Source organism: Sinocyclocheilus anshuiensis, unplaced genomic scaffold (assembly GCF_001515605.1).
Source record: "Sinocyclocheilus anshuiensis isolate Anshui unplaced genomic scaffold, SAMN03320099.WGS_v1.1 scaffold1809, whole genome shotgun sequence".
Lineage (NCBI taxonomy): Eukaryota > Metazoa > Chordata > Actinopteri > Cypriniformes > Cyprinidae > Sinocyclocheilus > Sinocyclocheilus anshuiensis.
Window position 1 is genome coordinate 578,641 of NW_015538093.1, and position 12,597 is coordinate 591,237.

Consider the following 12,597-nt stretch of genomic DNA (forward strand, 5'->3'; position numbering starts at 1 on the left):
ATCATTTTGACGATAGTGGTCCTGACAGAAATTTAATTTAATACTTAATTACATTAGAAATCTGGTACGTTCTTACTTTTACTCAAGTAAAAGTAATTAAAAGTTTTACTTGAGTACAAGAAAGTACTACATTTTAAATGTTCTTAAGTATTAAAGGTAAACAACAACAACACTTTTATTTATGAAATGTAGTGCAGTAAAAAGTACGACATTATGCTTTGGAATGTAGTGAAGTAAAAGTTTTCCAAAGGAAAAACACTCTGTTAAAGTACAGATACTTTTTTAAATTTACTTGAATAAAGTAAAAATACTTCACTACTGTCCACCTCTGGAGAGAAATCAGTCATATCTCTGTGTGAAAATATTCAGATGTAACCCCCTCTGGAATCGTTAACATTTTCATAAGGAACTGCAATTTAATTGCACATTTGTTAAATTTACTTGAGTAAAGTAAAAATACTTCACTACTGTCCACCTCTGGTCAGGGGCAGTCCTAATATATTCATCTACATAATTTAATATAATATAATATAATATAATATGATTATTATAATTAACTAAATAATTTCAACAGTTCCACATGTATAAATATGATTTAATAGGCAAAGACGCTTGTTTGTTTATAGTTTAATGCCATGCCAGCTACCATGGCTATAATTCATGGAAAGAAAAAAAATATAGATACAGACTTTAAAAGAGGTTTTTAAAATGTGACTGTGATCACTCTAAAACCTATCCTTTACTTCATTAAAAACCGAGAAAAAAAAACTTCACCTCATTAAAAACCTTTTCACAAGAGTCTTTACCTTACTGAAAAGTAAAGAGTGGAGTTCAAGACATCAGTCAGAATATGGAGTCATACTATTTTAAGGTCCAATTCTTTCCATTAACAAACCATTAACTACGACTTTTACCTCAATCTTGTAATTTGCTGCTTATTAATAGTTCGTACGGTAGTTGTTAAGTTTAGGCATTGGGTAGGATTAGGGATGTAGAATATGCTCATGCAGAATATGTGCTTTATAAGCACTAATAATAAGCCCATGTTACTAACAGGCATAATAAGTACCTAGTTAATAGAGAAAATTGGTCCCTATCCTAAAGTGTTACCAAATATGGTTCAGTGATAAACATGCAAAGATGTAAGCCAATCACAGCAGCAAGGATATAAATGATAGTTTTAAAGGAGGCACACACACGTTTAAACAGAGTGTTCAAACAGAGAAATAGCAAATTATTTCTAAATGATAAATTAATTAATTACATTTACATAGTGCTTTTCTAGGCACGCAAAGTGCTCTACATTGTGAGAGGGATCTCCTTATCCACCACCAGTGTGCAGCATCCACCTGGATGATGCAACGGCAGCCATAGTGCGCTAGAACACACACCAGCTTACTGGTGGAGAGGAGACAGAGTGATGAAGCCAATCAGCAGATGTGGGGATTGTTAGGAGGCCATGATGGTCAGAGGCCAATGGGCAAATTTGGCCAGGATGCCGAGGTCACACCTTCCACGACATTCTAATTTATTCAGATGCACCTGTATAGCCCTACAGGATACAATTAAATTAATGTGATATGGATTTTATAAAACAGTTCAATAAACATTTGTAATCGTGCTAACTTAGTGCAAATAGCATATTTTCTTAGTGATAGATACTATTTACACAGTGCAAATAGCAATGGATTATATTTACACTATGTTAAAACAGCAAGATTTTCTGCTATTTATACTACTTATTGCAAATAGTAGCAATTATCTGCACCTCAGTATTGTAGTACATTATAAAACAGTACGCAGTAATAATGTATTGAGTGTAAATTATAATTTAAATTTAAATTATTAAATAGATGCCACCTTATTGGGACAATAAAGACCTCCCTACACCTACCCTAAACCTACCCGATACTTTATTTTCAACTTTTTGATTATTTCCTTAATTTTTATTGAAAATAAATGCCTTTCCGATGCGATATGAGATCGCATTGAAAAGGGAGAAAAATAGTTCAGCAAAAGGCGGGTTCGAACTCGGGTCGATCGCGTCAAAAAGTGTGCGCCTTACCATCTACGCCACTGAAACTGATATTTAATGAGCGTCTTTCTGCAGTGTTGACTATTCCAATCAGACGTTGGTGGGCGGAGCTAGTGTAAATAGCCTCTGCCAACAAGGTGGGCTATTTGCACTTAGTGTAAATAGACACTCCGATATTGTTATTGGCATTTGGTTCTTTTCAGAAACATGCAGAGTGTTTCTAACGGAATAAACAGACTTTCTGAGTAGGAACATGTGGGAAAAAAATTATAGTTTTACTCATGCACAAGAATATGTATCTTAACATATTAATTCAATAGAGCCAAGTAGGCCAGTTGAACTGACCCTAGGGGGTCCGATGATCATTCCTCTCCAGCGTGTGAGGGTCATGTCTTCATCGTCTTCCAAACCCCAGCTCACCGTCCCATCTCCAACACCCTTCTGACCCTCCTCAAGCTCCTCCAGCAGCCGGAAGTTACGGGGGACTTTCACGCCTGTGAAAACAAAAATTTGCTGCTGGAATAATGTTCAAAACCGACACCACAGAGTGGGGAAACAGTTCTCTAGCAGGAGAAAGGGAGAGAAAGACAACTGTGAAAAATGCTTTGATTTCAAGCACTAGGCCTAAATATTTAAAAACTGGACAAAAAGACAAAGGTACAAGACTTGCAAATGACAATCAAATTAAAAACAATGCATATTTATAAAACTATTGATTTAAAGATGTTGACTGTATATAGAAACAATATATGTTACATTTATTGCAAAATATGCACACACAAATATTATTTAAATAGTGTGTCAGCATGAGGAGACTGAATCTATTATGTCATTAGCTTTATATACATTTTGGTGCAATTTACTTGTATCGATTAAAAGACTGGATCAATAAGAGATTGGTGGAGATTTCTTTGCAGTATCACATTGTTTTTCACAGGAAATACCACTGTTAAACATAGTTATTTAAAAATGCATACTAATGGCTTCAACATAAACATATAGCATCAATTAACATACCTTGTAGCTCACAGCTGGTATGTTTTAAACGTTTATAAATTATCATTGAAAATCACATCCACTATGAATTAAGAAAATTAATGGCATTTTTACTTCCTGCATAACACAAGAGAAAATGATATGAAAATGAAATTTACCAAAAAGGGTAAATTAACAATAACAAGCACGTGCATACAATGTGGAAAAGTCATGTTTTGTTTTTTAATATATTTCAACAGAAGTGGGCTTTAGTTAAGGAATGGAAATGAATAAATGATAAAATAGTAAGACTAAATGTACATTATTAATGTTAGTTATTGTGTTTAAATGGAAGACATTATGAAATGTTAGGGTTTGTAACATCACTAAAGTCAATGGCCGTGTCTTAAATTTGCGAGCTGCCTACCTATACGGCATCTTGGCAAACATATTCTTAAACCTAACGAACTGCCAACAAAGAAAGCATGTTTAAATCATTAACGAAGTTCACGGACACGGAACGCGCCTGTGGTGCACAAAACTGCAGTCTAGCTAGGCAGCCACAAGGTTTTGAGACACACGGCCAGTGTATTGTGTTGTTTCTCTATCATGACGCTGCAGTTGAATAAGCTACATGGCTAACCAATTGAATAGTCAGATTATATTAAAACCCCGTTGTACTTTAATCCATACACATTAGGAGCGATGTATATGGATCTTAAACTATTTAAGACAGACTCAAACATAAGCACCATCGACATTAAACGCGAGAAATGTCACTGATTTGACAGGCTAATGCTGTGCAAACACACCCACATCAATACTGAGACTCTAAACACAGCAACACGAGCGAATACTTCAATGAAAGTATATTTCTTCCGCGTTTTAACATTTCATAACACTCGTTTTGGATACGAAAGAAAGAAACGATCTAATACAAAGGCAGTTTTTCATAAATTTACCTGATCCGGCGGCGGCCGCCATCTTGTTGCTCGGCAGCGGGGACGCGCCAACAGTGGACAATCGCCTCATGAATTATGCATGTGAATAATCAGAGAACCTGGATACTGAAGTTCACTCCAGGGCCTTTATTACTCTTTATATACTCCTGAATCTGTTGTAAAGCTAGTTAATGTTCTTCAGTAAATGTAGTAAATGTCATCATAAATTAATTGCTGATGTGTGTGTACTTTTGTTTTTCATGTTCATATTATTTTTATTTTATTTAGGCTATTTATTATTTGGCAGAGTATTTGAAAGTCAAGAGTAAAAAAATAAGAAGTGCCGAGTAAGAGAAGAGGTTGGTATCAAAATAATTATTCAATTTAATAAGATTTTACTTTTTTTTTTAAGCAGGAGGCTATAGTGTAGAATAAATAAATAAATAGAACAATGCAAAGTTATAAGAAAGAAAATCGAAAAAGAAAAAGAATAGGGAATACTAGTTTTAGCGGGTCATTTTTTTAATAAATAAAAAAGAAAAAAAGGAGATAGATTAGAGATAGAATCGAGAGTAGGCCTATTAGTTTTAGAGGGTCAAGTTTTTTTAATAAGTAAAAAGAAAACAAGTAGAATAGAATAGAATAGAAATAGATTATTAGAGTGTCAAGTGTAGATGGAAGAGATGTGTCTTAGCTGTTTCTTGAAGATGGCTAAAGACTCAGCTGTTTGGATCAGGTTGGGCAGGTCATTCCACCAGAAATTCCAGTCAGTTTTTGATTATTTTAAAATCTGCATTACTGGTCTAAAATTGCGAAATTATTTGATCATTATTTTACCCTATATGACTGTAGGCCTAGTCGTTGTTGTTTTGTTTGTTGTTAATGCATTCAAATATGTCAGCTTAGCAAAAGCACATAAAAAAGTGCAGTAAAAAGTAAATGGGTCAGTCACGAGGGTCAAAGTCCTGCGTTTAACTCCAACCTGTGCCAACACATCTGCCTGAAAGTTTTTTGAAGACTTGCTTGTCTGGTTTAGGTGTGTTTAATTAGGGTTGGAGCTGACTGCAGGACAGTGGCCCTGCAGAAGCAGGATTGAACATTCCTGGTTTATTTTATTTTATTTATTTATTTATGTTTTTTTGGGATGATTTGACAAATGTCTTTCTTTCGTTTTCCTTCTGGAGAGTCTCTATGCCAGTTTTTGTGAAAATCAGAAAAACAGCCAAGAATTGAGGCAGAAATGGGAAAATTTTAAATCAGCAAACTAAATTCACATGCTATAGCACCACCTGGTGTCAGTAAAATCTCTCTGCTCTTGCTAAATATCTGTGAGACATAAAAATGTTGAGGTCTCAGTGCTTTTTGGTCAAGAAGATTCTTTTAGGGCAGAAGAAGCAGAAGAAGAATAAAATCGGATCAAATAAAGTGAAAGGAATTATTTTAGATTATAAAGAACTTTTGAAGTTTTTTTGTGCTCCATGGCTCTTCTGCTCTTGCTCAAGATGGTTGAGTTGCATGCTCAAACCATGGAGGGCATAACTAAGTGTGTTCATTCAAGTTCATTATTGAGTGTTTTCACTAATTAGCATATGGAACGCAAATTAATATCAGTAAAGCAGAGGTTAAGGAGTCAGTGGAGTTGTGGGATGCATGGGACAGAGAGAGAAATGTATGAACGAAAATTAAATGACACCCTCATTATTATAAAATATACTGCCCTGTTAATCATATTGTTAATCAACAGCTTGGTACATTTCCTTGTTGCTCTTGGTCTTTGTGGAGACATGTTAAATGTTTTTAATTTTTTTGAACAAACAAAAATAAACAACTATTTTCTGCAGTCCTCTGTGATCCTTGGAGAGTCTTTGGCCATTCAAACGATCCTCCTCGACTTGCTTTAAGACAGAATAGACCCACATCCTCTTCCAGGCAGATTTGTAACATTTTCTGTTGATTGGAAATTTTTGCCCTGATGGTGGAAATGGGAATTTTTAATGCTTTAGCGCTTTTCTTATAGCCATTTTCTAATTTATGAAGTTCAACAATCATCAGAAATATATTCGTTGATTTTACTTATCGTGATCAACGATTAAGATAATCTGGCTTTTGTGTTCCCTCATAGTCCTGTGAAACAGTATGGAATGCCATCCCTGACATAATTATAAATAAATAAATAAATGTACAAAGAAATGTAAATTTTTTTTTTTTAAATCACACGAGGGTGACTAGGAACCTCCTGTAAAAAATGCAAATATGAATGGGAATATACTTCAGAGATATTTTCATCAGAAGAATTTCCAAGGGTACCAATAATTGTGTATTATTATTAATATAGGAGCAGAAGACCACCAGAGCCAGTCAGTAGACCACCACGGCGGAGCAGAGGACCACCAGAGCCAGACACTGGACCACCATGGCAGAGCAGACGGAGCCCGGACCCATGGCAGAGACTGGGAACTAGGGAAAACAGAGACAGACAATGCAGGCAGTGCATTCATGGTTTCAGGGGCCAAGGCAGGGAACACAAGAAGTTCATCAATGTTCTCTATGGCAGTGACAGAGTTAAAGAGACAGACACGGAGTGCAGTTATAGTCCTTGAGTTCATGACAGACAGAACTAAGAGTTCAAATGAGGATTTTTGGGCTGTGACAAGGCTACTAGAGCCTACAGGGAGTTCAGGTAAGGTTTCTGGGATTGTGACTGGACTAATGGGGCAAATAACATGTTCATAGATTGACAGTACTAAATTGGTATTGACAGTGGGATCGGAACAGACAGTAGAGTTAACATCAGGCTCATTGCGGGAAACAGGACAGACTGATAATTCAGAATTAGGCACATGTGGGAGTTGTGGACTGGCAGTCCTCTATAGCCATGACAGGACAGGCAGTGAGTTCATAGACGGCCTCCATAGCCGTGACAGGACATGCTAAGAGCTCACAAACGGCCTCCATAGCTGTGACAGATACTCTTGAATATAGCCCTCAAGTGGGCGTGTACCCTGCTTTAAGGCTAATAATAGTTTGGCAGTGTCGGACTCCTTTATCTTGAATTATGTTGTTACATTGAATTCTCATTAAGAACAATATTTGTTAAATATTGTAATAATGCATCTCAATGCTGTACAGTGGATGAATGCCTGACATAAAAAGTGATTCTGTAGCTGAGAGGGAACCACTCTCTCCAGTACTGTGCCAAAAACATACGCTTAGAGATTGACCTGTAATTATCTAATAGTTGGGGAAAAGATGATAAGTGGGAGAGCAAGAAAAATTAGGTTAATCAATAATTAATTTCCGTTTTAAAGAATGGAATGGAATGAAATGGAAGTCCTCAACTCTTAAGACAAAAAAAAGGGTTGTGTCTAGTGGCGAAATATGCTTCAAAAGAGAAAGAGCATTTACAGCTAGAATTATTAATGACAAGGGAAAATCAGGCACTGGAAAAATGTGCAGTATTAAGGGCAGATTTGTTTTGTGAAAGTTTGGAACTACAGAGTAAAACCATTTTACTGGATGGACACTCAAGACTATAATATGAACAGTACATCAAAAAGTAAAAAAGGGTTAAATGACAAACATAAACTTTCATATTTATTTTGTGAAAATGCATAAAAATAATTAACATATTCACTATTTGAAAACCCTACAGACTAAAATGTCACAGTCTAAACTATTTTAAGTTGTAATTTTTCACAGTTATGACTGCACATCCATTTCATGGAGTCAGTTTTATTGTACAAATGTTATATTTGCATCATTACATTTTTATTGCAAATCAGAGTTTTAAAATACAATTCATGACAATTTCATGATCATGATTTTATGACAATTTTTATCATTCATATATGCTAAACATTTTAATAATTAAATAATGCTTTTCAAATAATTTAACAATCAGGAATTTGTACAAACCACCAGCTCCAAATCAAGTTTTTTTTTGTCCACCTAGATTTGGAAGAGTATATTTAAAATGCTCTCAATTAGGCAAAGATGTTTGCAATGAATTCTCGAAACCGTTTGGCATTCTGCTCAGGATGAACTGTAGAGATTTCAGCCCCAGCCTTTAAATTGGAAAAAAAAAAATGCTAAATGAAAAATGCAAAACAGAACCCAAAAAATTGTAACATGTAATACCTATAATAATTATAACGATAAGATTATTTACAGCTCGGTTTAATCTTTTTTACAATAAAACTGTAAAAAGCATATTCAAATAACTACACAAAGCCTCAGTTGTCCATTCATAAAGTGGCACTTACTCCATGCTTGACTGTTTTTGCTGCGTGGGCTGTTTTCTTCTTGGTATCATACTGGCTCAGAATGTTTATGAGACCCATGAAGTATACCTCTCTGTGTGGGCAACCTAGATTAAGGAGAGACAAACACAAGAATAAAAAAATGAATGTAAGGATTTAAACAAATTCAAAGCATATGTACTTTGATAAGTCTGAATCTGCATTGAAAGCCAGCAGCAGGCATTTAAATTAGTAAAGGATACTTTTTGGGGGGAGGAATGAAAAAACAACAAACTAAAAGCACTTCATAATTACCTTCATGAAAAGATTAATGGGTTCAAGACTATAGAAAAGTTGAGTATGGTATTTATTCGGTTTGCATTAATTATCATTATCCATTATTTATTTGAATGTTTTCATGAACAGCTTGACATGTAAATAATGCTGACCTATTAAACTTATTTACAGTGTAAAGACTGGAATGTGACTCACCAACTGCACTCTGGATGGCATACACATCAACATAAGGGTCAAACTCTAAGAGCTCATGTACCCTGCAATGCCCTCAGGGGAAGTGCCGAAAGACCCCACAGCCATAAGGGATAGGTCATTCTCTGAATCCTCCTCCTCTTCACTTAAAGAGTCTTTAATTTCTTCCGCTTCCTCTTGCTCTGCCCTCCAGACATCATGAATGCCCAGCAGCAGGCTGTAGTACATGACCTTCAAACGTACAAGAAACTTGCCAAAACACATACAGATATACAAACAGGCTGTTAGTTTCAATATGCCCCTTATAAAATGGCAGTTCTTACATATGAAAAACTATATTTTGCTATTTGCAGATTAAAATGTTTCTTAAGGTCTTGCACACTCACTGAGACATGCTTTATCATGTTTTCAGAGAAAAGGAAAGTGAAAAGGTTTATTGGGTATAAGAATGACCTCGGTTTCTTAGTTTGAAAGGGGGTAAAAACTATAAATAAATATTTTCACATATAACGCGATATAGTTAAAAGTACATTTGAGCCCAATGTAATAATATGTAAATCATCTCACCTCTATATCCCAGTTCAGTTTATCCAAAAGCTTTTCTTTCTCCTCTTCACTGATGTACACTCGCTGCATGTTATTTCTGAAATCTACATCCTTGAAGGTGGGCAGTTCCTTCACCTGGGTTTCCAAATGATTTTCAAGCAATTATATTCAAGACCAAATTTTACATTTTGAAAAAACCATGTCAGTTTATAACTGGGAAGCATATGGCATACAATACAAGTACAAGTTCATACAATGCTGCAAATGCTTCATTAGAAGACAAAACTCTTTTAGATGTCAGCAAGAAAAAAGATGGAATAAGAAAAAATATAAAGTTGTAGTGATCACATGTAAACATAATTTCTTCAAGAAATACATGAAGTATCCAACATTTTATGCCTCTGCAACAAGATAACGTGAAAAATGCATACTGTATAGAAGTAACTCTAAAAGTAGCCAAAACAATGTCTAACAACCAAGTTGTTTATTCACACAATTTACATATAATTAAAAGATAAGAGAAATGTATATTTGTAATCTTTAGTCAAATCAGATCTCATTTCTTAATATGGTTGGGAGACAAAGACAAGATTTGCCATGCACTTTAGGATTCCTTTTGAGATTTCACAAAAATAAGATTTCCAACACGGTGTGAGAAAATAAGAAGTCAAAAGTAACGCAAGGGAAAATGTGGTAAGTGTAGATATATCTGAGTCTAAAGGCTAAGCCCACCAGACTGGCTCTTCTGACAATATTGCTTTCCAATGTACAATAAACTAGAATGTATTCAACGCCATCTGACTACCCAGCATAAGATGCGTGTTTGTTTAAACAGAAAATGGCTAAATAAAAAAAAAGGACACGCCATTTAAATGTACGGGTTAAACTGCTTGTAAGAGCCATAATTTGCATAATTAAAAATGTAACACTAAATGCCTTTAAGAATGGGTGTTTCCTTTAAGAACGTATGGACCGACACAGTTTTTGACTGGGGTTTGTTTGTCTGTATTATGCAAGAACTTTCAGTAAACAATTGAAACTTTTCCTTGCTCGAAAGAATTATGAAGGATTATTACTACTACACTGCTACTGAGCAGACTGGTAAGCACTGACACTGACTGTTAAGACTCACAGGCTTGTGTATGTTTATAATTACAAAGAATGGTATGATAATGCTGCAGAACTCTCAAAACAATATTCATCAATAGTTGAGTTTATGTTGAACACTTCTATCTGCCGACGGACAGAGGTGTAAAGTATTGGAGTAAATGTAATTAGTTACTGTACTTGAGTATCTTTTCGGATACTTTGTAATTGTACCGAGTATCAAAGATATTAGCAACTTTTACTCTTTACTTCACGACATTTTTGAATGAGTATCTGTACTCTGTACTCCACTACATTTGAAATGAGTGATGCAGTTACACATTACATTTTGCATGGTGTAGGACGAATTATTAAATTTTCCGGTCAAACTCCACATATTAGAAAGCTGAACCAAAAAAGTGAACTGGAAATTCCTATTAATGATTTACTTATAGAGTCTATGCAGAGGAGACATCACCGGAACGCAAAGAAGAAGGCCAAAATGGAGAAGAAGGGAAGCAGAAGTGACCAGACAGGAAACAGGGGACATGATCTTGATGGCTAAGGAACTTCTTCGGATAATTCGGCAACATGAACGTGTAAATAAACGGTTGATGAAAAGGGTTAAACAATTTATTGAAGTTAATGAGTTTAATTTGAGAATGGAAACTTTGCGAGGTGAGGTTGACTGTTTGAAAATTCAAAGAGCCAACGCCGCCTCCAAAGTATAAACAGTTAACTGACATCCTGTCAAAAAGCGAGAGCAGGTGTCGCTATCTGGGTTAACAGTTAACGAATGGAAAATGCTGAAGTGTGAAAACTTGCTCGTATATTTTTGCAAAGGTGTTGCTGCATTGTAGTAATGTGGATGCTTAATTGTGGTTAGCACAAAAGGTCAGACATCCTGTGTTAGTGTATAGGAGGTAAACTTTGTTTGAACTTCTTCGCATATATTTTTGGAGATGTACTCGTGTGTATATGCTGTGCTTGATGTGATGATGTAATGGTATCGCAACCCGCTGAAGCAAGGGGGGTGATCAAGTGTTTTGTGAGACTTGCATTTATCCAATAGAAAAGAGTTATTAGATGCTTTGCAGGAGAGGAAGGTGGTCTACGCTCTCTCCTATATAAACCAGTGCCATAACCAGTTTATGATTTTTCTGGGCCGAAAATCGGGTGAAGATTACACACTGTTACTTTCTTGTTATTTGCTTATGAGTTATTGTTTTTTAATAAAGCGAAACCATTTGTATATGGTGATTCGACAAACTTTCTTTTAAACAAGTCTCTGAGTAATTTATTAAGAGTAACTCATTATCTGAATTTAATTCATAAATCTCCAATGCGAGCCTCATAGAGGTGAGAATTCTGCTGAGCTGATCCGGACATCGTACGGTGGATCCTGGACCTCATATTACACTTCCCATCCATATAAGAGGTAAGGGCTGTATTTGTTTATGACAGCTACCGATGGGGGAAAGATGTGTTTATAAGGTTTATAGGATCTCTATATGCGAGGTGATATAACAATGGACCTAGCTTTTTCTGCAGCAGTTTATTTCTGCTACAAAAGACGTGATACTGCCTGTTACAGGTCACTGAAAGTACTGCATCTTGTGCGTTTTGCCTCAACCAAACTTTTCAACAAGGCTACTTTATGTGAATGAGAGTTCCTTAGCAAGTATTTGTGAATCACAGGTGTTTTATATATGAGATGAGGACATGACTGCAGCCGGCAATGAGGCCGAAACCAGCACAGCCAGTGCAAAAAGATTTGACTTTTTCATTTGACTTATTGTTATTTTATTTATCTGTTATACTGAAGAGACTTTTTTTGAAGGATATTGATGGTTGTCTGTTTGACAGTCATTCTGTTCTTTGTTCCCTTTGGTTTTTGCCTTGTTTGTTCTAGTTTTTCCATGAAATACCAGCACATCGATCCTTGCCTCTGCCTGTTTTCCCCAGCTTCTCCACAACGTTACCGTTTTTCACTGACATGTCTCTGTGACTAGTGCATCTTTGAGCCTATATTTAGTATAAGTAAAATACCTAAGTACTGTTAAAATCAGATACTCTAAGACTTTTACTCAAGTTGTTTTGGAATTGGTGACTTGTAACGTGTAGTGGAGTAAGGTATCTACTTTTACTCAAGTATGGTTTTTAGGTACTCTTTACACCTCTGCATATACAAACACATTATCATCATTTTTTTTTTTTATAAAAACCTTGTGAAATTAAAATAGGAGCTTTGTGGCTTTTAGTTCCTGTCTGTTAGCTACATGCTGGT

The 12,597-nt window shown here is 35.5% G+C and overlaps 2 protein-coding genes across 2 annotated transcripts in view; both read right to left on the reverse strand.

Moving 5' to 3' along the window:
- The window catches only part of LOC107683645 (ubiquitin-conjugating enzyme E2 variant 1-like), a 19,541-nt gene extending 15,473 nt beyond the window's left edge, over positions 1 to 4,068 (reverse strand). Inside the window, exons 1-2 of the mRNA XM_016479721.1 lie at positions 3,973 to 4,068; positions 2,381 to 2,529 (exon numbers count right to left, since the gene is read on the reverse strand). Of these exons, the coding sequence (XP_016335207.1) occupies positions 2,381 to 2,529; positions 3,973 to 4,042 (219 nt within the window). The 5' untranslated portion in view covers positions 4,043 to 4,068. The remainder of the gene's footprint in view (positions 1 to 2,380; positions 2,530 to 3,972) is intronic.
- Positions 4,069 to 7,934: 3,866 nt separating this feature from the next.
- The window catches only part of LOC107683654 (phosphatidylinositol 5-phosphate 4-kinase type-2 gamma), a 30,295-nt gene continuing 25,632 nt past the window's right edge, over positions 7,935 to 12,597 (reverse strand). Inside the window, 5 exon segments of the mRNA XM_074186985.1 lie at positions 7,935 to 8,015; positions 8,214 to 8,317; positions 8,682 to 8,729; positions 8,732 to 8,927; positions 9,246 to 9,359. Coding sequence (XP_074043086.1) covers positions 7,935 to 8,015; positions 8,214 to 8,317; positions 8,682 to 8,729; positions 8,732 to 8,927; positions 9,246 to 9,359 — 543 coding nt within the window.